Source organism: Dermacentor andersoni, chromosome 6 (assembly GCF_023375885.2).
Source record: "Dermacentor andersoni chromosome 6, qqDerAnde1_hic_scaffold, whole genome shotgun sequence".
NCBI lineage: Eukaryota > Metazoa > Arthropoda > Arachnida > Ixodida > Ixodidae > Dermacentor > Dermacentor andersoni.
In genome coordinates, this window is record NC_092819.1 from 82,423,381 (window position 1) to 82,449,040 (window position 25,660).

At 46.0% G+C, this 25,660-nt stretch overlaps 1 protein-coding gene across 1 annotated transcript in view; it reads right to left on the bottom strand.

Moving 5' to 3' along the window:
* LOC126522984 (glutamate receptor ionotropic, kainate 2-like) overlaps positions 1–25,660 on the bottom strand; it is a 262,608-nt gene that overhangs the window by 19,147 nt on the left and 217,801 nt on the right. The window contains exons 13-14 of the mRNA XM_072288943.1: positions 19,783–19,984; positions 15,729–15,954 (exon numbers count right to left, since the gene is read on the bottom strand). Coding sequence (XP_072145044.1) covers positions 15,729–15,954; positions 19,783–19,984 — 428 coding nt within the window. The remainder of the gene's footprint in view (positions 1–15,728; positions 15,955–19,782; positions 19,985–25,660) is intronic.

Genomic DNA, 25,660 nt, shown 5'->3' on the forward strand with positions numbered 1-25,660 from the left:
GTTGTGCGTTGTGTTTAGACAGCGTTTGTTTTATCGAAGATAAACCATCAGGGATTGGAATGTTGCTGTACAGCGCCGTTACGTCTAATGTTGCGAGAATTGTGTTGTGGGGTAGTTTGCCTTTAGTATTAATGTCCTCTATAATTCTCAGCAGGTGGGGCGTATCTTGTACAAATGACGGAAGTGCTTTTGGCAAGTCACCAAGGTAGTGGTTAAGGAATGTGGAGATGCTCTCTGGTGGTGGTGGTGGTGGCGGTGATGTTGAAGCAGGCGGGGTTAGCCTGGCATACATAGCCGGCAATTGTTCCGCCTGATCCTCCTTCGAGTTGAGATCAGGGGTGTGTCACCAGGTGTCGATGAGCCCCGTGTCTCGCAGGAAGGCTATCAGTAGTCGTTGCGCTCTTTTCCTGAATGCCGCGGGCCCTCCGGGGAAAACAACGTCTTCAAAGCTCCTGTGCGTAAGACCGCTCTTTTGTAGGTTGGCGACCATCGCTTTTCTTTCTGTGTCAACCTGCGGGCATAGCCAAATGAAATGTTCGATGTCGCCAATGTCACCACAGAAAACACAGAGTGGGGAAGCGCGAAGCCTTCTCTCTAAAGTGAAGGCGGATTGCACCCTTAGGGTTTTTAAAAGGTTTTGGAGCTTTCACTTTTGGGACACATGTCAGCGCTAGGCGTGCAAGGGCGTCAGCTTCCTCGTTTCCATCAATTCCTACGTGTGATGGAATCCACTGAAACCTTATGTTAAATCCTTTGCTCGTTAGGTCGTCAATCAGTGCCAGAGAGGGTCTTGTAATTTTCTCTAGAGGTAGGCCCCGATGTAATCTCTGTAATGCTGACTTGGGATCCGTCAGCACCACGACATCTCGTGCAGAAAAGGCCCGTAGTTTCCGCAAAGCCGCGGTGATTGCGTCGCTTTCTACTGTTGTAGAGGAAACTACGCGATCCAGTCGGCCAGACCATCACGCATCAAGGGATGGTATGCAGAATGCCGCTGCACAGCTATCTGTTTGTGCGCACACCGAACCGTCTGTGTACACTTGTAGATGGCTTTGAAACACAGTGCTCAAGTGGTCCAGCACAATCTGTCGGGGCGTTGTTGTTCGATACTATCGGACGGCCTGGTATAATAGCAGTGCATAGTTCAGCGGATGGAATTTTATGAATTTTTGGAACTAGGTAAAAACGCCCAGCAGTTTGTTGCTTGGTTTAAGAAATTTGTATACTGATGGTGTTATCAATTCATCAGCCAAAAGTGATTTCAGCCTGTTGGTAATTGTCACTGTGTAGGACAATGTCGGATGGTGATCTAGTTTGCGGTAATGATCTGGGTTGTTTAGTTGTCTGTAAGCCTCGTGCTTGTATTTTTCTACTGGCCAAATAACTATACTTCCACCCTTATCTGCTTGCCTAGTAACAATGTCATTCCGGCAAATAAGATTTGAAATGATATGACTCTCCGACGCAGTTATGTTTCTAGGTCGCTTAGACGTCTTGGATTGGCTTATAATTTCTTTAGTGACAGTTTTAAGGTATATGACAAGTTCTATGGCTTGTTCTGGTTCGGGAGTCCAAGTGGATTGGGCTCTAAGTGGTGTCGTCCCGGTGTATGGTGTGTCTGCGAAAAAGTGTCGGATACGCATTCGTCGGGAGAATTCTGAGAGGTCCTTGTGAAGCTCGAATTCGTTTATTGTGTTGTTCGGGGGACAAAAGTTTAGGCCCTTGCTGAGTATGTCTATTTCTTTTTTACTTAATGTTTTTGAAATGTCTATAACATTGGAGTGGTTAAGTTTTGTGGAAGTTTCCTTCACGTCTAGTACTTCTAAACTCGAGGTCCCTCTTGTCGGCGCGTGGTGGCTGTTCGGCTGGAAGGTTGTTTTTTGATTAAAGTTTGCTTTTTTCCTTTGTTTTTGAACCAATTTTCTAGACGATTTTTCCTCGTAATGTTTTAAATCCCTCTTCTCATCTTGTGTGAGGGTTATGTTCTGAAGTCTGTGGCTAAAAGTTTCGATTTGTTCTTCGCAGTGTTCCTTGAGGATATTCAAAACTGAAAGTGAGGCATTGTGCAATGTTGTTTGCCAGTTTGCACGATGGTGTGGTGGGAGTGTTCCTAGAGCTGGTACAGCCTTCAGTGTTAGACCGTTAGGGATTGTATTTTTCTCTGTGCAGATTGTGTAGGTTTTCAGATGGGAGGTGTAGCTCACATGTTTTTTGGTAAGTTTTCTAGCCTGTAGGAATTCGATACTTCGTGGCAGTGAAGAGTTATTGATTTGCAATGTCTGTCATTTATTTGTCTTTTTGCGAGCAGATTTGCGTGGGGTGTTTTTCGGTTCGGCCGGTTTATTATCGCATGCCTGGCTTAATTCTAGCTCGGTTTCTGTTTGACTTTGTTTGTGTGCAGGCAGGCGTGTGGGGGTCTGTGTGAATACTTCGGTGGTGGGTTTTCTGTTGTCTGTTGCAGTTGTGTTGTTTACACTGTGGCTGATGTCATTTTTGGTGTAGTGAGTGCCTTGTGGTTCTTTTTACATTCCGCTGTCTGTGTTCCAACTGTTCTTGAGGTGACTGTTGGACTTGTGCAGTGGCTTGCTTCTCACTCCACTGTCTGTGTTCCCTGTGTTGTCGAAGTGACTGTCGCAGTTGTGTTGTTCGCGGTGGCACGCTCCGCAGAGTTGGTGGGGGTGGTATTTGAGGTGGAATTTAAAAGAGTTTTTCTGTACTTGTCCTTAATAAAGGACTTGATGTGTTGGGAAACTAGATATATTCCACTGCGGTTCAAGTGGAAGCCGTCCCAAGCTAGGTGTTCGTGTGGTGCTTCGTGTATTTCTGCGTGGTACATGGTGTCAACATTCTTATGGACGTGTTCTAAGTTGAAAATTAATGAGTTGAGCTTGTTAATCTCCTCATTGTGCTTCATGAGTGCATTAGTTTGGTGGATTAGTGGGCGGTCACCCTCCTGTTTGTTATTCTGGTTTCGGTCCCCCCTCGCTTTTCCCCTCTTTTTTTCTTTATAAATTTCTTTGAAACCCCCTCACCAACACATACCGAAGTCAATATACCTTTTTCGGCACCTCAATCCAGGGTATCGCCATTTCTGGATGCCGCCATAACGACACCTACGCTGAGCGACTGGGGCAACGCCTCTAGAAAGATGCCGCTGCCTTTCAGTCACCCCATACATTGCACCGCAGACTCCTCGTCGCCATCCTAACTACTTCAAAATTAGTCGACGTATTGCTGCTATGCTACTCAAGTCACTTTTTCAACTCATGTTTTTTTTTTGCTTTTGTGTTACTCGCACCCTGACAGCCTGACCGTCTCTTCTAATGCCACAACAACATGCCGCCAATGATACCCCTAAATGCTTCCTAACCTCCCGCATCCCCAACGCGCTCCCAGGCCCCCCTCTTTCTTAAAATTTTTTCCTCTTTCTTGTTCTTTCTCAATGCCTTTTTCTTTTCTGTCTTGGTGTCGCCCTGGCTCCCACCCCCCCTTTTCTTTTTTTTGTTTTACTTTCTGTCTCTTTCTTTCTTTTCCCCCCGCGCTCTCACTCTTCGGCTCTTGTCCCCCCTTCTTGGGAACGAAGGTCACAGACGTCGGTCGACAGCGCTCGTTTCCTCTGAAGTCTCTCCCTTTAAAACTAGCCGCCAGCGACAACACCCGCACGTGACGTCACTGCACTAACCGTTTAAACTAACATGCCGAGGATGACGAGGCCGCCTTTGACGAAGATAGGTCCTCCTATCGGAACGTTGGCCAGCCTTTCTGAGGCACCTTATCCCTGTTTACAAACTTTATACCACATTGGAGCTAGAGAAGAAAGGTAAGTAAAGCTTAGATTGTTGTTCCTCTTATACCTCGCACGCATATCTCCTTTGCGTAGAGAAAGCAAAGCCCTACCGAAATTGCTTTTTCACTCAAACTCGACCACTCAATCCTCCGAAATAGTGTTCCTTTACTAATTCTTGCAATTGTATAAACTCATGTAGAAACATTTCGGTTGATAAGAACGCCGTTTTACTTCTACTGTCAAAAAATGCTCGAAGGTACTTGTAGCTCGAGGGCCAACCACGTAGGAAAATGTGACGTAAACGGAGAGATTAAGATGAAAAATCGCCACATAAGCTACGACCACCCGTCACTTGTTTATTTGTTTGTAAGGCACGTAGTGTGACTTCTGTCTGGTGTGAAGTTCTGTGCGCATAACGTCCACACAGTTGGAGTCAAAAGTTTACAGAACAGTGGCACCTCAGTAATAGCCGAGTACAGTTGAAAGCCTCTAAAATTAACGAAGGCATCTACAACGAAAGATTCCGTATGTCCAGGCGAATTCGTATCTTTCGTGTGTATTGTGAATGCATGTACACCGACAACAACTATAACGAATTTGCCTTTACAATGAAAGAATTTGGGAGGCCTCGTCAGCGCATTTGTTGATTTAAAATGCACACACGTCGCTCTGCCGCCACTGTTCTCAGAAGTCGCCATTGAAGCGCGCTACGCATACCACCAAAAACACCATGTGGGGAGGATCTGGGCTTTAATGTTTCTATGGTAGACCCCCTTCCCACCACCCCTATTCTTCCTCAACGACACATACGCGCACATACACCTGTAACTGACGAATGATATTGTCGGAATCATCAAAAATAAGAAGGATGTGTAAAGGCTGGCGAAAGCTACAAGGATAAATAGCCTGGAGGAAGTCAAAGAGAGGCAATAGTGGTATTCAAAGTTTGGCAGCTATACCTCTCGTTACTCCTGGAATTTGCCGAGAAGCTAGTCGTGAATCTGTATGCTAATAACATTGGCTGCAGTCATACAATTCCTTCGGAGGAAGTGTACAGGACAGGAAATTTGCGTCTGTTTATCCCTGAATTCAGCCTTAAATAAAGGTTTCCTTTCGCTGAACGTGCTTAACTTGAAAGGAAGTGCATGTGGGCATGTTGGTAATCCATGATCAAAGGTAGGCAGCACACAGAAGAAACGTCACGGGAGAAGGGAGTCAGGAAGAAGGGCTGTTTAGACTACTCTGTTGCAAACAATATAATGTGCCACTTTTACAATGAATTCACCTATACAACGAAGGATTTTCATAGTCGCGAGCGCTTCGTTATAAAGGCGTCTGGCTAGGTATATTTCATTAATGTCGGGAGCCAAGTCTCTCATTCGGGTATCCAGCCTGCCAAGATTTGCGTATATAGGGGGGGTGTGGTAGGTTCTAGCTGAAAACGGTCACGAACCCTCCCGAAGTTCAACGTTTTCTAAGATCACGAGCTCAGTAAACTTTCGGCAATAATTTCATAGTCGCGACCGAAAGTTGAAAACAATGGAGAGCAAAAAAAGAACGACGGAGAGTGCTCCTTTCTTTTTTCTTGTGCATTCTAGAGCAGCATCCTAAACTCGGCTCGTAGAATGCACGTAAGGAAAGTTAGAGCAATGCAACGCACGTCTTACGTCTAGGCTGCACAGCGCTGACACAGTAGAATATAAAGTTTTCGCTGCTGCAGCTGTGGTTTCGCAAATTGATAGTGGTGCCTCATAAAAAAGTGCTCGAAGATGCCGAGTGTAACGACGGCTCACATAGCGTCTACGTGACGGGGCCACCTGCATAAGATATGTACGTAATATGTTGTGGCTACTTCCCGACAAGTAAGGTGGTCAACATATAAGACAAAGGTGGAAGAGACATGCAAAGAAGGATTTACCTGCACTATTGACACCTTATTACAAGTGTAGTGGAATCGTCTAAGTACACATTTACATCCGCAAGAAAAGGTACAGATTTCGACATGGAACTTGAGTGACTTCGAACAATTCGAAGAAGGGCGGAGAGGCGATACAGGCGCACCAAGTCAATTCATGACCTTAGAGTCGCTCGACGTGTACAGAAGAAAGTCCAACGTCGTATGGACAGGCTGGAGGAACAACGGTGTAAGATGTTCTGCGAATCCCTTGATCCCCGCAAGCCACTGTCTATCATATGGAGGACGGTGCGCGGCCTTGGCTCGTCTCCACAGCAACGACACCCATTCTGCGCCCTAGCCCTGCGTCAAGGCCACTCGCAGGTTGACATAGCCGAAGATTTCTGTGTGAAGATTGCGGGCAGTGAGGTCACCATCGATAGCAAAATTCTGGTTGAGGTTCCTGCGACAGGCTTTCCAGAATTGAATGTGTCCTTCTCACTTGAGGAATTGGACGCTGCTGTGGCCACATCCAGGCGCTCATCGTCGCCAAGACCAGACGGCATCACCTGCGCTGCTTTATGCCACCTAGGTGAAGTTGGCCGAGGTAGTCTTCTATAATGTTACAACCAGTCATGGAATAATGGCGTCGTTCTTGAGTAGTGGAAGTCCAGCTGCTTGATGCCGCTCCTGAAGCCTGGAAAGTTGCCCCTTGACCTAGCGTCCTACCGACCCATTGCGCTGTACAGCTGTGTTGGGAACGTCATGGAAAGAATGATTCTCACACGCATAGGGTGGTATGTTGAGCGCCACAACGTATACCGCGAAGCCATGGCCGGGTTTAAAAGAGGCCGTTCCTTTATCGACAAGGTCATCGACCTCGCGATGTCTGTACAACAAGAAAAACACCGCAAGCGTATATCAGTTGCACTTTTCCTCGATGTGAAAAGCGCCTATGATAATGTAGCGCATGAAGCCATCCTTGATGCCCTGGAAAATAATGGAATTGGTGGACACATGTTTCGGTGGATTCGGAGCTATCTATTCCAAAGATGCTTCTTTGTGCACAGTGCAGATGGCCGAACCGCTGACCATTACACTTGCGGTGGCGTCTCGCAGGGTGGGGTTCTCAGCCCCACTTTGCTAAAACTTGCAATCCTTGGATTTGCCGACGTTCTGCCATATACCGTAAACCTTTCCATATATGCTGAAGACATATGCATATGGGCCTCGGCATTTACACGTCTCCAGGTGCGTGCACGGCTCCAAAAAGCAGTGAGCCTAACGTCATCGTACCTGCGTGCTCAAGGCCTCAGCATTGCGACCGAGAAGTACGCCTTAGTCGCTTTTACCCACATGCCCATGACGTGGTACCCTATTTCTATTGACCACAAACAATTTTATGCACAAAATCTCACTGATTTCTAGGCGTTATTATCGACAGACACCTTTCATGGAGCCCCCACATCACATATTTGAAGAAGAGACTTACTTCTATCGCCCATATACTAACGTTTCTTGCGGGTAAAACGTGGGGCACATCCGTGGCATCTATGCTTAAACTGTACAGGACGCTCTGCCTAGGATACTTGGGATATAGCATACCAGTGCTGTCCAATGCGAACAAAACTAACACCCATATCCTACAGAGCATTCAAGGCCAAGCCCTTCGAACATGTATGGGGCTACCTCGAAATGCTTCAACTGTGGCAACAATTGCTACCGCGAGAGAACACTCAGTAATGACCTATATAGCTATTGACGCACTCCGGGCGCATGTTCGCCATATATCCAGAGTCCCTGACCACCATCTCGCTCGCTTGCCTGAGAAATGACCCAAGGCAGCGTTCTCCAGATCAGTTGCGGCTAACCGGCACACTTTGTCATTGAGGCACAAACCCGCATCAAGAACGCCATCTCCTCTATGGTGCTTGAAAAAGCTTCCTGTGTACCTTGCTGTTCCAGGAATAGTGAAGAAAGCTAGCCTGACCACCGCGGCTCTCAAGCAGATCACATTGGAACTTTTGCATTGTTCATACGCTAACCGAATCCATGTTTACGCGGAGGGTTCCGTTTCGGGAAATTCGACGGGCTCCATTGCTATACCGTCTCAATCGGTCGTCATCAAGTATAAGACTTCACACGTAACGACATCTGCAGGTTCCGAACTGGCCGCTCTTCACGCTGCTGTCGAATAGATTGAAAAAGAAACGCCCAACAAATGAGGAATATTTTGTGATTCGAAAGCAGCCCTCCAGAGCTTGCGCGGTTTAAGATGTGGTAATTAGGAACAGCTCGTGCCTAAAATCAACGAAACTTGCCATTACGCTTCTGAACGAGGACATTATATCTTTCAGTGGCTGCCTGGACATTGTGGCATCGTTGGTAATCACCTCGCCGATGGCTCTGCCCGACGAGCCCAGGCTGGCGCACCGACACGCCTTATATCTTTATCGAGAGTAGACGCTGCAAAAGAGCTTCGCAGCCTCGCTCGTACCATCACCTTAAGTTACCGGTATACACTACAGAACTCTAAGTGTCGTTTACATAGCCTCGACGCGTCACCGAAACTTAAATTATCAGCAAAACTTTCACGATGCGACGCAACACTGCTGTGTAGGGTTGTGGGTAGGAGTAGCATTCGCCAACTCCTACAGCTATCGTATTGGAATGGCGGACTCACCAGTGTACGCTAAGTGCAAGTGTGAAGAGACTATCAGTCAACTTCTGTGCCACTGTTCTCGCTTTGACAACCAACGCCAGGCTATCCAGTGTGCCTTGAATAGACTGGATGACAGGCCATTTACAGAAGCAAAGATCTTGGGAGCCTGGCCTCACAGTTCGTTAGCCCAGAAAGCAGCTCGAGCGCTTCTTCACTAACTGAAGGCAACAGACTTGAGTGCCCGCCTATAGACATCCTACACCTAATTTAGTGAATGTGAAAGTGCGGTATAGACTCATGTTTTCTCTCTTTCACTCCTCATTCCCCTCCCCACGTGTAGGGTAGCAAACAGGACTCAGTCTGGTTAACCTCCCTGCCTTTCCTTCTTCCCTTCTCTCTCTCTCTAACTAGCCTTGATACGGAACGTTTTCTTACGTCAAAAAGACTTCCGCGATGTGGAAAAAAATCAAGAAGAAGGGGACAGAAAAGAAACAGTATCTGTGGCAACATAGAGATTTCTACAATAATTACTGTGGTACCGTGGTGCTAGCGCCTATGGGAGGTGCAAGCAGGGCCATCCAGCCGCCATGGGAAAGATGGGTAGTGCATGTATTTTCCAAAACTTCGTCCTTCTGGCTTTAAACAATGTAATTATGTTCAACAATGTACTGCGTTACAAAAGAAGAAGTAAACAATAAAAACGTCCTACGGCCAGATTCAAATAGAGGACCTCTAGGAAATGGTCGACATTGAAACTATTGAAAGAATATTGAAACCTATAATTTCCTTGTGGCTGCAGGACCGCAGCCCCAGAGTTCCGTGTAGTAATTATTGTAGAAAACTATGCCCGTGGTCAGTACCATATAAAGTGTGTCCAAGCTAACTTTAGCCAAGGTTTAAAAGAGTGCCCTCGCACTGCAGGAAAACGGGACCAAATGCGTGTTGTCAGTTTTTGTATGGAACAAATTGCATCGCTTTTGTATTCTGCCTAATTGCATAATTAGTTAAGACTAATAAACGAAGTTCCAAAGTGTTACCTTAAGCGCGAAACTTAAAATGAGGAAGTTGTATGAAGTTTTAAAAGACATCTATATCAGCAGATTCTAACATCCCACTTGCAAAGTAATCATTTTTATTGGGGAGGGGGGGGGGATCTTAAACGATTCCGCGAAGTATGAAAAATAGCACGTCACGTGCTTGACATGTTTGCACGCGCCGCGAATGAACGGACAACACGTTTAGCCTGGTGCGCTGTCACTAAAACTTAGCTTTCAGGCCCTCGACGCGGACGCTAGCTCCGCAGCTTACGCAAGTGATGTGCTGCACTCGCGGTTTTGCAGGATAGTGATTAGCAGACAAGACAGCACACCAGACTAATTGCGTGGTTATTTCATGCGCGGCGCGTTTCAGAGCACGGTCAATACGGCGCGCAAGCAATCATGCCACGTGATTTCTCTCGTATTTTGCGGGCTTTATTTCGAACACATAAAAAAATGATGACAAAACATGTGGGAATTTAAAAGCTGTTGAATTTGATCTTGTCAATGAGGTTATGCAACTTTCTCGTTAGCAAATTTACACTAAAGTGAATGCCTGCTAAGTTGACAAATTCATCTCGACTAACCGTGCAATTAAACAGATTAGAAAAATGGTGTGTCTGGTTCCATACACTAGGAAACAACACGCATTCGGTGGCCTCTTTCGACAGTTTGTCGCCGCTCTTTTAAACGTTGGCTACAGTTAGCTAAGTTCTGGCATTCGTTTCTAGCTATACAGTACGCCTCAGCTATTATCTCTCGGAGCCACGGCGGTCGGTGCATTTCCGGCTAGCATGGCGCCGCCATGTTTTATTAAGCCTACTTAGATTGTTTGCGCCTCGAAGAGGCACCCACTACTTTTCTGGTATTTTATTTAATGAATTTTATAAAGAGAATTCTTTAAAAAAGTACAAACATACTAATATTGAAAGCCTTTAGGAACATACTGGAAGGCTATATGGAAGACTGAGGAAGACAAACTGAGGGGGAGAAAGGAGGCCCACAAAGTACACAGACACAGCGCTGACTTTCAAGAAAAATGATTATTTTGCCGGTCCGCAGCTAGTTTAAAGTGAACACTAGGCAAAAAAGAAAAAGAACAAGAAGATCACACATGCGCAAATAACCTGCTCGTACCGATATAGCACCCTGACATTTGAATCAAGGTAGGTCGGCTCTTTTTCACACACGGTTATGGAGGGACAACAGACACCGTTATTTCCGCACGTGCAATTTACACAACCTCGATAATTTCTGCACTAAGGCTTGATTTTCTACTAGATAAAATATTGCATTTATCGAAGACAGGTTTCCACCCACAGTCGCGACAGCGCACGCGTAGATGACCTTGAATAATGTTAATATTGTTGCGGTGTTCCTTGAGCCGATCGTGAATGCATCGGCCGGTTTGCCCGATGTAGGCTTTAGCACAAAAGATAGGTATCTCACATACAACACACTGGGCACGGGGTGCGAAGCGCTATCTGCGATTAATTTTACACTGGGCCTTCTGTTGCAAGACAGCGCAAGTTTGCTTGCTCAGTGACACCAGTCTTTTAAGCGCGGAGAATCAACAAGCGCAACTTGTTATTCTGCTAAACTTTAAGAACAAGTTCTTGCAATCAGTTCGCAAGTTATGAAAGAGCTAGCGCGCCAGAACTCAAGTTCAGAGCATTCAGTCGCAAAAATGGAGAGACAAAAAAAAGCCCAGAAAAAATGCAGAGAACACAAAGCATCATGGAGTCTGCAATTAATTTTCGAGGAGCCTCTGATAACGAGTGGACGCTGCCCGAGTGCATGGCGTTGCACCATACATTGCTGCTGATGCACTGAGGGCACACATTGGGTCAGTGAGTGGGCTTCCCTCACACTATCTTGCTTGCCTCCGGGCGATGAGGATGAATTCAACGTTCTCCCAAATGCAATACGTCAGGCGTATGCTCACCACCGAAATTAGCGCCTGCTACAGTAATGTCAATGTGAAAGTAGTTACTGCACCAGCCTCAGGTACTACTGACCCATATTAAGAAAGCGGGTTGTCGCTGCATGTTTAGAGCGAGCAACTCCACAATATTTTACTGCGTAGCAATTCATGGTTAGTATGTCGAAAAATTTCATGTGAAGTCAGACAACCGTTTTTCCAATACAGGGCGACAGAGGCGTTAAGGCCCATGGTGGGTGCGGTTGATTGCTTCCACTGCAGCACAATGACAAAGAATAGGAGCACGGGAGTAAAGCATTCTAGGAGCCCATCCGCTTTCGTCGTTGGCCATACGCCATATGCAAAAAGTAGGGCGAAACCTAGGCCGGAAATGACTAAGCCTAGACTAAACGGGGGATAGCAAGCAGTATGGGACGCCCTGGGTAACAGCCAACTAGTGAGGATGGAAGGGTACTAAAGTGGACTCAAAACGAGAGCATGTGCAACTCGCGCATAAATTGCGAATGCACGCGCAGCCGACACCCTTATACTGCCTATCACAGTATTAACGCGTTGGTTATGTCTCGCCGGGTTTCGCGCAAACCAGTTAGGTGGAACCTCCGTGTACCAGAACTACGTCGTAAGATATGCGAAGCATTAGTGGCGGTTGGTGGGGTGCGGAATGTATATATGTTCGGTAATGTAAATATGTGTATCACTCTGCTCGTACATAAGTAACCTTACATAAGTAACCAACGCATACTACATCAGCATACCCCCCCTCCCCCCTCCCCCTACACGGACACACTCCATTACCACGTATACAACATTCCGCAGCACGCCGACCGCCATACAATGATACGAATATCTTGGACAGTTCTCGTTCAGGGAGGTTCCCCTTAATTTAATTTTTCCGATATGCACAGGACCTGGAAACATGATCACATTTTTCGGGAAAGCTCAACATGTATGCGTCTGCAACCAAAATTCTGGCAATGTCTATATAAATGAAGTTGTGTACACCTTACGCAACCGCGAAGTATGGCTACAGAACTTGCTTCACTCGGTGCTGCACTTGAATTTGTGGCAACGTGCAATCGTGTAGACCGGTGTAGTCTCGGTCTTCCGAGACAGAGAGCAAACCGACACGACCCATCTCTTAGCGCAGCATTTTTTACAGCGAAGCTGCACATGGCTAGGTTCTTGAAAAAATAGCGTGCGTCTATCGAACGGTGTAGGTCGAGAATTTCTCCCAATTTGTGGACCGATCGCGAATATAGCGCAATGCCGGGCCGACCCGCGGCGGAGGTGCAGTTGGACATTAAGGGGCCCGCATACACAGCTTCGCTGGTCAGCCTTCTTCACAGAGTGTAAGGGCACTGACTTTTTAAGAAACATTAAAAAATTCTCGCAATGCGGCCCTTTTAAGAACATTTTACCAGAACCACCCCATGCAATGAATCACCGTTGTAGTAATTTAACGGGATATGCTTATTTATTCCAAAATCAAAAGTAATCGTGTTTGGCATGCTTGTTGTCGTCCATGTCACAAACACCATTGCAATCTATGCATTCAAATGACGACGACTACTGTGGCTAAGAATATCGCGAGTGCCTCCAGCTTAAAAATTCAGGGTAATTTGACGTGTGATGTGGAGAACATAATTAATGCGTAAGCATTCTTTGGCGATTTACCCAACCCTGTCACGCGAGAAGTGTAGTGCCTTGTGTCTGCACAAAAATGCGTAATTTTCAAAGTTACCACATTTAATCATTATGCTTGTGTAAGTGTATATGATTGGTAGCATTTATGTGATAAGGAAAAATTAAAAGCTAAAAAATATTTATAAGAAGAGAATACCCATAGAGAAACTTAGGGCTCCTTAGAATATGCATGGGGAAGCTTATAGTATGGATGGGCCAACTGACATTTGGGCGTGGGCCAGCTTAAGTTAGGGAGTGGGGGGTAACGTGAAATTTGGACATGGGCGAACTTACAATTTCGGAGTGGGTCAATTTAAATTTGGGCGTGGACCAAAGTAAAATCTGGATGTGGGCCAACTTGAAATTTAGGGCTGGCCGAATTACATTCGGGGACAGGCAAGCTTCAAATCTAGGGATTGGCCAACCTAATTTGGGGGTGGGCCTAATTGGAAGTTGACGGTGGGCGAAGTTAAATTTGGCGGCTGACCAAGTTGAAATTTGAGTGCGGGCCATCCTGACATTTCCGTGTGGCCCAATGTCCAATTGAACGATGCTGAGCGTCCTTCGAGCTATGAGCACCTCGCGGGCTGGCGAGCACGTTCTTATTGGGCCTTACCAAGGCGCAGTCAGAACGCAGGCGAGGGCTTGCGTAGATAAGGAAAGCGCGCATAACACAGGCTTGTGAGAGCGACAGCAAGTGTGACATGGCATCGCGGCGACGCACTCACCCCTCACGCAACGCCTCACGGGCCACTGCGGCCAGCTGGTGTTCCCTTTCGATCACTCTGCACCATCGAGGCGCGTTCGTGCCCGGCGTTTTGCACGTGACATAAGCAAAATCCAGGTAAAAACTAGACAGTATGACACCATAGTAGAACGTGTTGATTTTGCATGTTTATTAACAATACCCCATCGCATGGAATATGAATGCAGCCTAGCTATGCTACTAGAAGATTGTCAATGTTTTTCCTGTATATTATCTCACTTCTTCATACAACCTGCCAGTGACGCGGTTTATTGTCGACGTGATATGAATGTTTTGGGCGTACATTTTACAGTGTTCGTCGGGTCTTGCAATGATGCGATATGAATAATGCTCAGGACTTCTGCGTACACTGCGTGCCAGCGTGAAGCAGCGCGAATAACTAGTACTATAATTAAATTAAATTATGAGGTTTAACGTGCCAAAACCACTTTCTGACTATGAGGCACGCCGTAGTGGAGGACTCCGGAAATTTCGACCACCTGGGGATCTTTAACGTGCACCTAAATCTAGGTACACGGGCGTTTTCGCATTTCGCCCTCATCGAAATGCCGCCGCCGTGGCCGGGATTCGATCCCGCGACCTTGTGCTCAGCAGCCCAACACCATAGCCACTGAGCAACCACGGCGGGTTAGTACTATAATCCTATGGACCCTGTTTACCCTGACAAAGCTGGCCCAAGCTTACACGGTCGGAAACGAGACTTCTCGCACGTGTGCACTTATTAACACAGCGTGTATATGTGTATATATATATATATATATATATATATATATATATAGTCTGACTTGCTCGAAGGGACTGCAAACTTTACCCGTTATATGTGCACGCGTAACATGCACTTATATTTAGCATTATGCAAGTTCGACGTAGTGGGTTAGGACCAAGGTAAAGTTTGCCGTCCCTTCGAGCAAGTCAGACTATATTTCTTTTTATTTCCCGTGATTGCATAACTCATTATTACTAATTAATCAACTATTCACACATTACACTCAGAGGAAAAGTGTACGTGAGCAAATTTTAGAGCATCCTGAAAATTTTCCGAACCAGCAGATTTTTGCTCCTCCAATACGAGCTATATAAAACTTTTGTCCAAGCCTGAAAGACAGCCAGAAAAACACAAAGAAGTGCCATGCGACTAGTCGCGTGGCATCATTAATAACTAATTATTTATTTAGCGAAACACCGCAAGTAGTCGGACTTTGTAAGTAACGGCAAGCAACACTGCCTTAGTTCTGTCCAGCTGCGGGGCATTTGCATAATTTAATATTTTGGCAGAAGTAGCGCGAGACATGCTAGAAACATGCATGCGCATACATAGATCGGTGCGGCCCAGGTTACTTTCAAGGTTACGCGAACGGTGAGAAACACAGAAACCGGAAAGTGGCAGTTAGAACCAAAAGGAAGCTGTCGCTTTAAAAGTACACACACGCGCGCACATATTGACGAGTGCACGCGCATGGGTTTTACCAATACACACGCCATTTGCAGTCTCATGTCCCGCAGAAACTCTGTAAGCGCCATAGTGGAGCGCAATTCACAGCCAGGACGCCGCCACGGTCCAACAATATCCTGCAACTCAAGTCACTCGTCTTAGGGAGCGCTCCTTTAGGAAAACATCGATATTTAAAGCGTCTCCAAATACAAGTTAAGTGGTGTAAGTCTTCGGCAACGCTGCAGGTGGAATACGGCAAGCCTATATCGCGATAGTTTGAAGTACGCTCACACGAGACACTATACAGTAATATAAAATTTATTTGTACCGCAAGTTACACCGCTAATCAATGGACGTGCGCCTAATGGAAAGCAAATTGGCACGTCTGCTCCTTTTTGGTCCAGACGAACGGTCACTACACACGGATACGCTATAACGAAGCTTTGTAGCAGCCCTGCTATTTTTATTAGCTGCACTTGCCGCGATTGGCGGCCATCACATGCGCGTAACGGTGGCTGCTCTCACCCTGAGGCATGGCGAAGCCGAATCCTCCGGTCTCAAGGCGACCCGGCAGTTGCGCGAGGCTGCAGTCGTGAGCCACCAGGTACTCGATGGTCTGCGAGTCCATGAGCACTGCCAGGCCCTCGTCGCGTACCTTGACTACAGCGGTAGACACCGAGTCCAAGAAAGCGTGCGGCCCGGACATTTCCATCGTTGACCAAAGCCTCTGCAGGTGCGGGTCAGTAGACTCCTGCGAAAAAAAAGGAAACACAAGCATCTAATTTTTCCATAATGTCGTTAAGCCTCAAGACTACTGATTTATCGCGCGTGCATAATTGGGAAAGAAATGGGAACCTACATTCTTCGTCGCTTTGATTAGGACGCTCGACGAGCATCGTAACCGTTGGCCTACATTATGTCGCATCTGCGTCCTCCTGCTTTGCCTGTACATTTCCAGCACACAATGTAAGTGACTGCCTCATGCGGCGAGCTCCATTTGCACAACATCTGCATTTTATGTCCTCGAGATCCGCGACGGAATCAACCAGCGTCGACCGTGCATTGTAGCAACGGCAAACGCATGCTGAGAAGGAAGTTGTTTTTTTTTTTTCTTGTAAGGGGAAAAACGCAAAATAAACGGCAAGCAAATGACAAATACGCGCACAGAACACTGATTGCCAACTCCGCGTTCGTAATCAGTGCTCTCGGACGCGCTTGCCTCCGAAAGATGTTGCTTTGCAAACTAGCTCGGCTTCGCAGCTTACTGAAGTTCTTTGGTTCGGTCTATATTGCGAGTCTTTGGCAAATCAACATGAAGCATTCACATAAAGATATAATAACTCAAAATATTCGTACTACCGAGTGCTATGGTGCTATGGTGCTATAGTGCTATGGTATCTGTTTTATCGACACACATGGCTGGTAAGCCAGCATATCAGTGATTCTGGCGGTAGATTGATTCGTCCCAAATTTGTCCGCCTACCTTGGAACGACCTGCTTGCTTCACCCTTGACGATTCATGAAGAGTCTTCAATAGGGAAGTCCATGCACTTCAGCGGTTAGCCATATTTAACCTCTCCGAAAAAAGGAAGCACTCAAATGTCTTCAAAGCATAAAAAGAGCACTTCACGGCAAAATCAAAAAGTTGCAGTTTATCCTATAATTCGAAGCAAGAAGGCGACAGCGGACGCAACTTGAACTGTTTCATGTGGTCTCTCTTGGAGTAAACATCGGCCTATACGAGTGAAATATGTGATCTACAGAAAAAGAAAAAAGTAGGGATGCTGGGCGTTCGTTCTCCAATATAAATGTTTACTTTATGAGCGCTGCGTAAACAAGGGAAGCCTTAGCACGGAGTTTCCATAAGGAAGGTTTCTACAGAGAGAGAGAGAGAGAGAAAGAAACGTTTATTATTCGAAACAGTGCACCGAACGAGGCCCGGTGTCACCCTTAGGTGGGAAAATGTGTACACATTTCATTTCTTTTTCTTCAACTCTGCTCCTTTGTTTTCTTGTTTTAGAATGTTCACAAACCGCCTGCAATCACCACTGAAGACGCTCGCGAAGAACCCGCAGCAAACGCACGCAGTCTCATTATCCCAAACGACACCATAATGCTCGACACTACCACCTCCCTTACCCAGCCTTCGGCTTATTTTTACTCACTTAAGCTGCTCCCCTTTGGAGGAGAGGGAGCTATGTGAAATTCTGCCCCAGAAAGCCGAATTTATCCTGAAGAAGCTAAGTCGCCTTGCCGAAGCATTGCACCCGGTCTGAGTCCTCCCTTGTTAGTCCACTTTTCATCAATTCAAGTCTCTGCTGGCCTGTGAACTTAGTGCGAGTTTCCCTAAGCCCCCATCCCTGTATGCATGCCACTTGAAATTTAGGGGCACCCCAGAACATGGGATGCAAGCCTGACTCTATAATTTATTATTTTTTTAGTTAAGTAATAACAAAAAAAGACTACCCGGTACTATCCTTTGTTTATACACTCATAATTAGGAGCTAGAATGAATCGTTCGCAAGGTTAAAACAAGCGGACTTACTCTTTAAAAAAAATATAAAGAAAGTTATGAGACAAGCAATTCGAAAGAGTGAACCACGAATAAAAGTATGAAACAAATACCAATCTCATGACTTGCTTCACTCTCCCATGGCTTGCACGTACCTGCCTTAACGCATTTCGTTGGTCGAACAAGGTGCACGTATTGGCCCGTACCACTTGAATTTAGTTGATTTAATCTTGATTTTAGGTGACTTAGTCTTTCGGCCTTTTAATTATATTCTTGCCACCCACAACGCCCCATAGCTCACTGAGTACAGAATTAATGCTGACTGTAATACGGCCTTCTTGGGAGTGCAGCTTTCGTTTTACTAGTGCACAGTAATAATATCCTCTGTTTTTCACCTTGCCGAGTTATAAAATCTGCAATTCTAAACAGTAACCGTCTTGAGCGGCCGCCACTTTTAAAAACCTGCCGCGACCCCCTTGCAAATTGATTGGCGCTGCTTAGTTAGCGGAACCAAGCTCGTTCACACGGTTATCGTTTCTTGCACGAGTAAAAGTTACTAATTCCGCTTTGAAGATTAAGCTCGGAAACACAGATGTAATGAAACATAGAAAAAAAAACCAAACAAACAAAGAATATATAAAATGGCAGGGTGGTGTTTATACATTTCAGTTCGTATGTGTTTCAGGCTATATCTGGGTAATTATTATTACCATGCACCTTAGTTAGCTGTCGGCTAGAACCAAAGTTGGTTATAACGCCTGTAGATCCTGAAGTGAGGCGCTGAAGCTGAAGATATAGTATAAAAATGATTGATGAAACAGATCGTGATACCGTGAATAACTGAACGGTTTTTGCCGTTTCTTTCTTTTTTCGCCCACAAATTGCGAATAAATTAATTTTATTTGGAAGTTAGTCTTTGCAACACCTATACACGACTTGATTAATTGAACTCTGAGATTCTACGTTTCAAAAGCACGATCGCTTTTTGAGGTACGCCGCGTTCGGGGACTGCAGAATAATTTTGACCATCTGGTGTTCTTTAACGTGCACCTAAACCTAAGGACACGAACTTCCTGAATTTGGCTTCAATCGATATGCAGCCCTCATGGCGTCACTATTACTCTTCGCAGGGTTATTTCAAATAATCAATGTCTCGTTTTAACGTTTGGTTTTGAGAGAAAGGGAACAGCGAAATATTTTAAAGATAAACTCATCAAGAACAGTAGAGTAAACAGTAGTAATAATGTGAAAACGAGTTATTTTACAGGGATTATCTGGAGGTCTATGGAAACTGCATTAGGGAATTATGCTACTGCAATAACAAAGAGGTCCCTGCTACTGCGAGCGCTGGCATTTTAAGCTAGTAAAGACCAAATACCGAACTGCAGGTTGGTGACCGAGCTCTGAAATTCTCGCACTAGCCCGTGGTGATGTAAATTCTGGCAGCGGGATAGACAGTTATAGTCGTTTGTTGATCGGTAAACAAGGAACACATCTTGTTCTCAAAAAACTAGTAGATGCAACAGCCGAGCTTAAACACCTTCTTATACCCCCAAACCAACGCAAATAGGAAAAAAAAATGCGTGACATTGCAGTCATGTACAGGCGCCGATGTTTCATGACAGCATGACTCCGGTAACTCCGCCAATTATTTCTTTTTCTTTCCGCCAATGAAAAAAAAAGTGCTTTCAAATCAAGTCAGAAATGATGGAGTTTAATCCAGCAAGTAGTAAGGGCTATAATAGATGCCACAGTGGCGGAGTCCGTATAAATTCTAACCACCTGAGATTGCAGCTAAATCTTATTACAGGAGCGTCTCTGCTCTTCGCACCCCATCAAAATGCGGCCGCTACAGCCGGGATCATACTAGCGGGCTAAATCTACAACGCCTATATACTATGAGGGCTTAGAAGTCAGAAGGCAAACACGGCAAGCTGCTTCGTAAAGAGTGTGCGTGCGCCACCTAACTCATTAACTTTGCTTAACGGTCATTGGTGGTAGGAGATTCAGGTTGCCTGTCAAATTTGCATCACCCATGACAGAGAAACACTTTGCCTCGTAACGTACCTTTAGGAGTCCTCTCGTCACGCTTTTGGAGACGCACCCGTAGTTGATCTTGGACTGCTTGGCGAGGTCTCCTATGCTCTGTATGAGAGGCGCCTGCAAGTGCTGGGCGATTATCTGCGAGGCAAGGCTGGCAGTGTAGGACGAGATGAGCACCAGTGCGAAGAGCCACCAGACTACAGCCATTATTCGTGTTGCGAGCGCCCTGAAATGTTAAAGATAATTACGTTACTCAGAAAGTACGGAAATATTTGCATCTTTTATCGAGTGTACATATTACATACGCGAAAACTGTGGCCCAAAGAATGAAATGTTCCTTTCCTTCGACCACTTCCTCACCTTACGTGAGGCCTCCTTACGGCAAAGGACCGATGGAGGAAGCAAGCGTACTCTGAAAGCTCCCTTCGCCCGTCCTTACGTAAGCAATGGTTGCCACATGCTTGGGTTCGATATGATCTCTTAAGAGCTTTACGCGAACACCATTATTCAATAAAAAGATGTTGTATCGTCGCATAATCTTTTTAATTGAAGTGCTGATGTAGAGACGCGTGCACGCTTTCTTCTACTTTTGTTTAATAAACATAAAAAAGTACCACATTATAGCGCAGAACTTGATAGGCTCCAGCAACGCTGGCACCGCCGGCGTCGTGCATCACCTAGCAACGCTCTAGCAACGCCTACGAACGCTACTCATGCCGAACGTGCGACTGAAACGAATATGCCTGGCAAGACATACCGTGCTCGCGCTTCTCCGCAGGCGCGCGACAGTGCGCATGCGCAAGCAAACATCACGTGGCTAAGCAGTGAGGTGAAGCGCTCGTTCAGGGCCAGGAGCTGCGTAAGGACGCATGAAGGTAGCTTCGCAGCCACCTTCACACACACACACGCTGAGGAAGCACCAAGGAAGCCTTCGCTGAGGGTGCCTCAGTAACGAAGCTTTCAAAGCGACATAAGGTGGCCTCACCGCAATGAAGGCTTCCTTTCTGGTAAGGAGGATTTCATTGTTTGGCCTTATATAATGTCATTCAGTGGCAGCATCACCTTTTCTGTTCGTATGCTTGTTCGTCTTTGGATTCAGCCATAAAAAAAAAAGTTTGGTTTTGCGACAAACCAATGAAAGAACTTCCGCGCATGCGGAAATAAAAAAGATATTAACTAATGTGCGTGCGTGCACGCACGCACGCACGCAATTCGAGTACCTATCTTCTATTGCCTAGGGAACGGGGTTATCTCTGGATATTCACACGCACACGAAAAAAATAAAAAAAGTTTTGTTCGGCATATTAATGCACCTTTAACGACGCCTTTTTCTTCAGTAGCAAAAATGCGTCGAATCAGAAATTATTATTTTGCTTTCGTTCCGTCTATTCATACGTAATCAGTCTGCACACATAATATCAGATGGGGGGGGGGGGGGCGTTTTCGAGGTTCTGCTGACGTCGCGCGAAAGACAGGCTCCGTCGACCAATCGTCGAAGGCTCATTCCACAATTGCAATACGGAAGTTTGCAATAGTTTCACGCTATGGCACCCATGTTTTGTGCTACTAGCTCTAGATACCGGCAGCATGCAAAAAAAAAAAAAGAAAAGAAAAACAGAGGAACGCTTTGTAACCAAATCTGCGACACTTATTATCGGCTGTGGACAATAAAGTATTTGTCGCCTTTCAAAGTAGCATCTTGTTTACCATTGTGCGCAGTCTCTTAATTATTTCTGTGTAATTTTCAACTACGAGATGTTTGATTAATTACTTCTAAAATGTTGATTTGTATCTTCCGACTGTTCTTACCTTCGTTGCTAAGCGTATATTCTACATCTTTATACATGTTATAACAGGAGGACCATCTGACAGTTTTTACTTTGGGACCTCCTTCAGTATTACATTTCCTTGGTAATTGTAACAACCTCTATTAATAATAAATTGATTGATTGATTGATTGATTGATTGATTGATTGATTGATTGATTGATTGATTGATTGATTGATTGATTGATTGATTGATTGATTGATTGATTGATTGATTGATTGATTGATTGATTGATTGATTGATTTAAATAGGACTCCTGAGAAACGGACCTTATGCAGATCCCCTGAGGTTTCGTTTAGTGGGTATGCACTGTATTTGTCTACAAGAGTCAATGCCTTCTTCTCTCTACAAACAGAAGATGTCGTGCAAGGTTTTTCTTTCTGTGGTTAATAAAAAGATCCCACAGGAGTACTTCTTCTTGGGGTAGTTGGTAAAACATAGCACTAAGAGGGCAGTTATTTTCATTGCTGAATTAGGAGTGTAGCTGGCACACAAGGAACTGTCTGTATATATGTATATATATGTAGTAGAGTAAGTTGGCATGCATCTGTGTTATATACTGTGCTTTGTGGATGTTGCCTAGGGTACAGTTTGTCGAGCGCCCGGTTTTGTGTATATGGCGTGGTCATTTTTAATAATTATGCAATTAAAAAATAAGAACGCCTAGTATTGATGCGATAAATTTAGCCCTTGAACTCAATTGTTCAGAGAAGCGGACATTGATTACACGAAAAATACGAAACACATAGTCAACTAATTAACAAACAATCAATAATTAACCTTCGTATTAATTACATTACGGCGCATATTGCAATGTACGGATTGTAGCCGGTGAGATCATCAGACTAATCCACTTGGGGGAAATTTCTAGAATGAGGTCAGTTTGGAGATATGCGTCATCAAACTCGCCGTAAAATATTCACTGTCGGTCTACTTATTTTTGAACGAAACACTCTCTTATGCACTAAGGCTCAAAAGTAACTACGATGCCCATGGATGACAGGGGAAATGCAGGAGATGGAAATTCCAGACGATGCGCAAAACGAAAACAAGGTTAAAGCAGTAGCCGATGCTTCGACATGTGGACATCTCCTTTTCAAGGCGACATATGCTCTCCTCGGCACAGCAAATATATGTGCGGTTGCTTTACAAAGGGAAGAGGGGGGTAAGACGACACCAGGATTTGAGAGGCAGCCAGCTGTTTGTAACAAAATATTCTAATGCCCTTCCAAACATAAACAACACCCTACGAAAAATACCACCCAATGTTATCAAGTAACGACCGTCTGAGAAAAGCTTTCCCGGATGTATCAAGGGTTACCTATCGCGGCAACAGAAACTTTAAAGACATGTTAGTGCATGCAAATGTTAGCCGACATCATGACCCCGTAATAAATGCATGTTATCACCCCAGGTGCAAAACCAGCAAGCACCTTCAAAGTTACATAAAAACACTGCAAATAGCTATACACACGGAGTGAAAACTTGTTTACTTGCACTACTCCCGATGTAATTTATATGCTTGAATGATATTTCTCTAAGAAACAATATATCTGTGAAACGGGACAATCAATGAACGTCGGGTTAAACGGACATAACGCGGACACAGCTAAAAGGCTTCCTAAAGCTGTCGCCGAGCATTTCAACCAACCAGTTCATAACTTTGATCAAAGGGAGCTTTAGATTTTACGACCTATTCCTTACAACAAATTTCTAACTGAAGGTGATAGCACATGCTTATCTTGCATTAGGTTGCATAGTTCTTTTATTTATTTATTTATTTATTTATTTATTTATTTATTTATTTATTCATTTATTTATTTTTATTTTTTTGTTTTTGGGTTGTGGGAGGCGCTGCGGTCGCCGAGGTGTGCGGGCATGCTCTTATCGGCTCCGCCGTATTCAATGTTCTGCCACAGTTTTGGGCACCAATCACCGAACTTACGTCATCGCCGTATCTGCCTAGCCACCGTGACCACGTGGATCCACCTTTTAGAGATGGGCGCCCTCTTATTATCATATTTAGAGGACTTTTCTGCCAGCGTCGAGCGGCTGCCAACCTAAGCCTGGGCGCTCACACACACTACTGAGTGCAGGCGTTCGCAACAGCAGCGGAGACGCACGGCGCGTTCCTGCATTTCGACGTCGTGCAGACGCGTGTGCCATGCATGCGCCAGGTCCGGTAGACGGAGAGGATGTATCTCCTGAGGAAATTCAATCTCCTGGTTGGACCACGGCTGTTCATCGACGGAAAGTCAAAACAGTGACCGACTGCACGGATGAGGCGTTGAGCGCGAAGGCCAGCGTGGCGACGTTGTCGTATACGCTCGTCGGTCGCTCACGAAGGTGAAAAAGCAAGTAACAGCTGCAGCAAGACCACCACCACTTCCGAGAGATCATCTGCGGGTGATTGTCCGTCCACGCAATGGCCTCGACACGAGGTGTGTCAGCCAAATCAAGTTCACCTTTGCCCTGGCCAGGGCGGCGAGTCTGGGGTGAGGAAGACACCGTCGAGGACGTAGTTTGTCGTAACGTCATGCAGAAGATTGCGGGGGTGACCATCCCAGCGGTGAAAAAGGTCAGAGCGTATGCCAGCATATCCAGTATTGTCATCGGCAGTGTGGAGTATGAAGTCAAAGCATATATGGCTGCCACGGACGACACGTGCAAGCGGATCATACGAGGGGTATACCACGACATCGATTCAGTGAGACTTCAGGGGTTCATGCCAGGAACACAACAGCTCTTCAAGCAAGGCGAATCAAGAACTCGTCAATGGTGGTGATTCTTTTCGACGTCCTCAAGGTTCCAAATCACGTTCTTTGCGGCGCGACCATGTTTCGCTGCACACTATTCCGAAAGCAGACAGATGTTTCCTACGCTTTCGGTAAGGAAGCACATCGCGCGGATGTATGCCCTACGCCAGATAACGGCAAGTGCAGGGGATGCGGCAAGCAGTCCGCATCGCAGGAGCACGACTGCGAGCCGACGTGCAAACTGTGTGGCGGCGCACACGTCACAGCAGACAGGAACTGCAAGCAGCGCCTCCAGATCCCGTATGCGGTGCGTCACAGGAGAAAGAAGAGGCAAAAGCAAGACTCTAATCCGGAATTTCAACGAGGCCACGACGTGGAGGAAGATTTCCCACCGCTGCACACGGTCAAGCCCAGGGGGTACCAGCGTGAGCCAGCGCAGACGCTCCCGATCCAGGGGCGGCTGATCCCGATGCAGGAGGAGATCAGCCTTCATAGCAAGATCCCGCTCCAGGACTCCTGTGGTTGGCATCGCAACGCAAGGGGTTGACCAAGGAACGTGGGCCACCAAGGTCAAACAAATGGCACAGTTACAGGTAAAGGCGGGTGCCGCTTCAGAGCATGTTAGCTTGAAGCTAGCTAGTCTAATCTAAACGGGGAACGCTATTCTTAGAGGCATCGTTGAACAGCTCAGGGCTGAGATAGCAGAAATGAAGGGAGATAAGGTAGCTAAGGTTATCCCTCCATCGCGGCCGAACAGGTTCGCAGAGAATTTAGGGCAGTCGCCAACAGCTGCGGTTCCAATGGATACCCATTCTGAGGTTACGCCGGCAAAAAAAAAAAAGGCAACGACTGAGCAAATCGGGAACGAGGACCTCGATTTTCGGGTTCAAATCACGGATTCCTTGGCAGACATTAAGGAGGCGCTTAGGCAAATGGCGGAGGCAGTGGCCTCTCTTAACGCAAGGACTTCCAAGCTTGAGGCCAAGGTAGGCAAGCTGTGAGCCAAGAAGGGCGTCAAGCCGCTGGTTAAGAGTACGGCTACTTTCTCAGGGCAGCCCAATGATAGTACACAGGCTGAGCCAGCCGATATCTCCAATGATGGCTGCGAGTAACGGTGCATTGAACTTCACGATCTGGCAGTGGAGCTGTTGGGGCTGCTCTCAAAGAAAGGGTGGCCCTTCAGCAGTTTCTCAGATCGAGAGATTCGAGACCGCAGATTATCATATTACCGGATGTATTGGTGGACAGCGATTTCCCTGTCGGGCTATTCAGTATAGAAAGGGCCGGAGGGTAGGGCGGTGAAGGATGGGCAAGGTCGG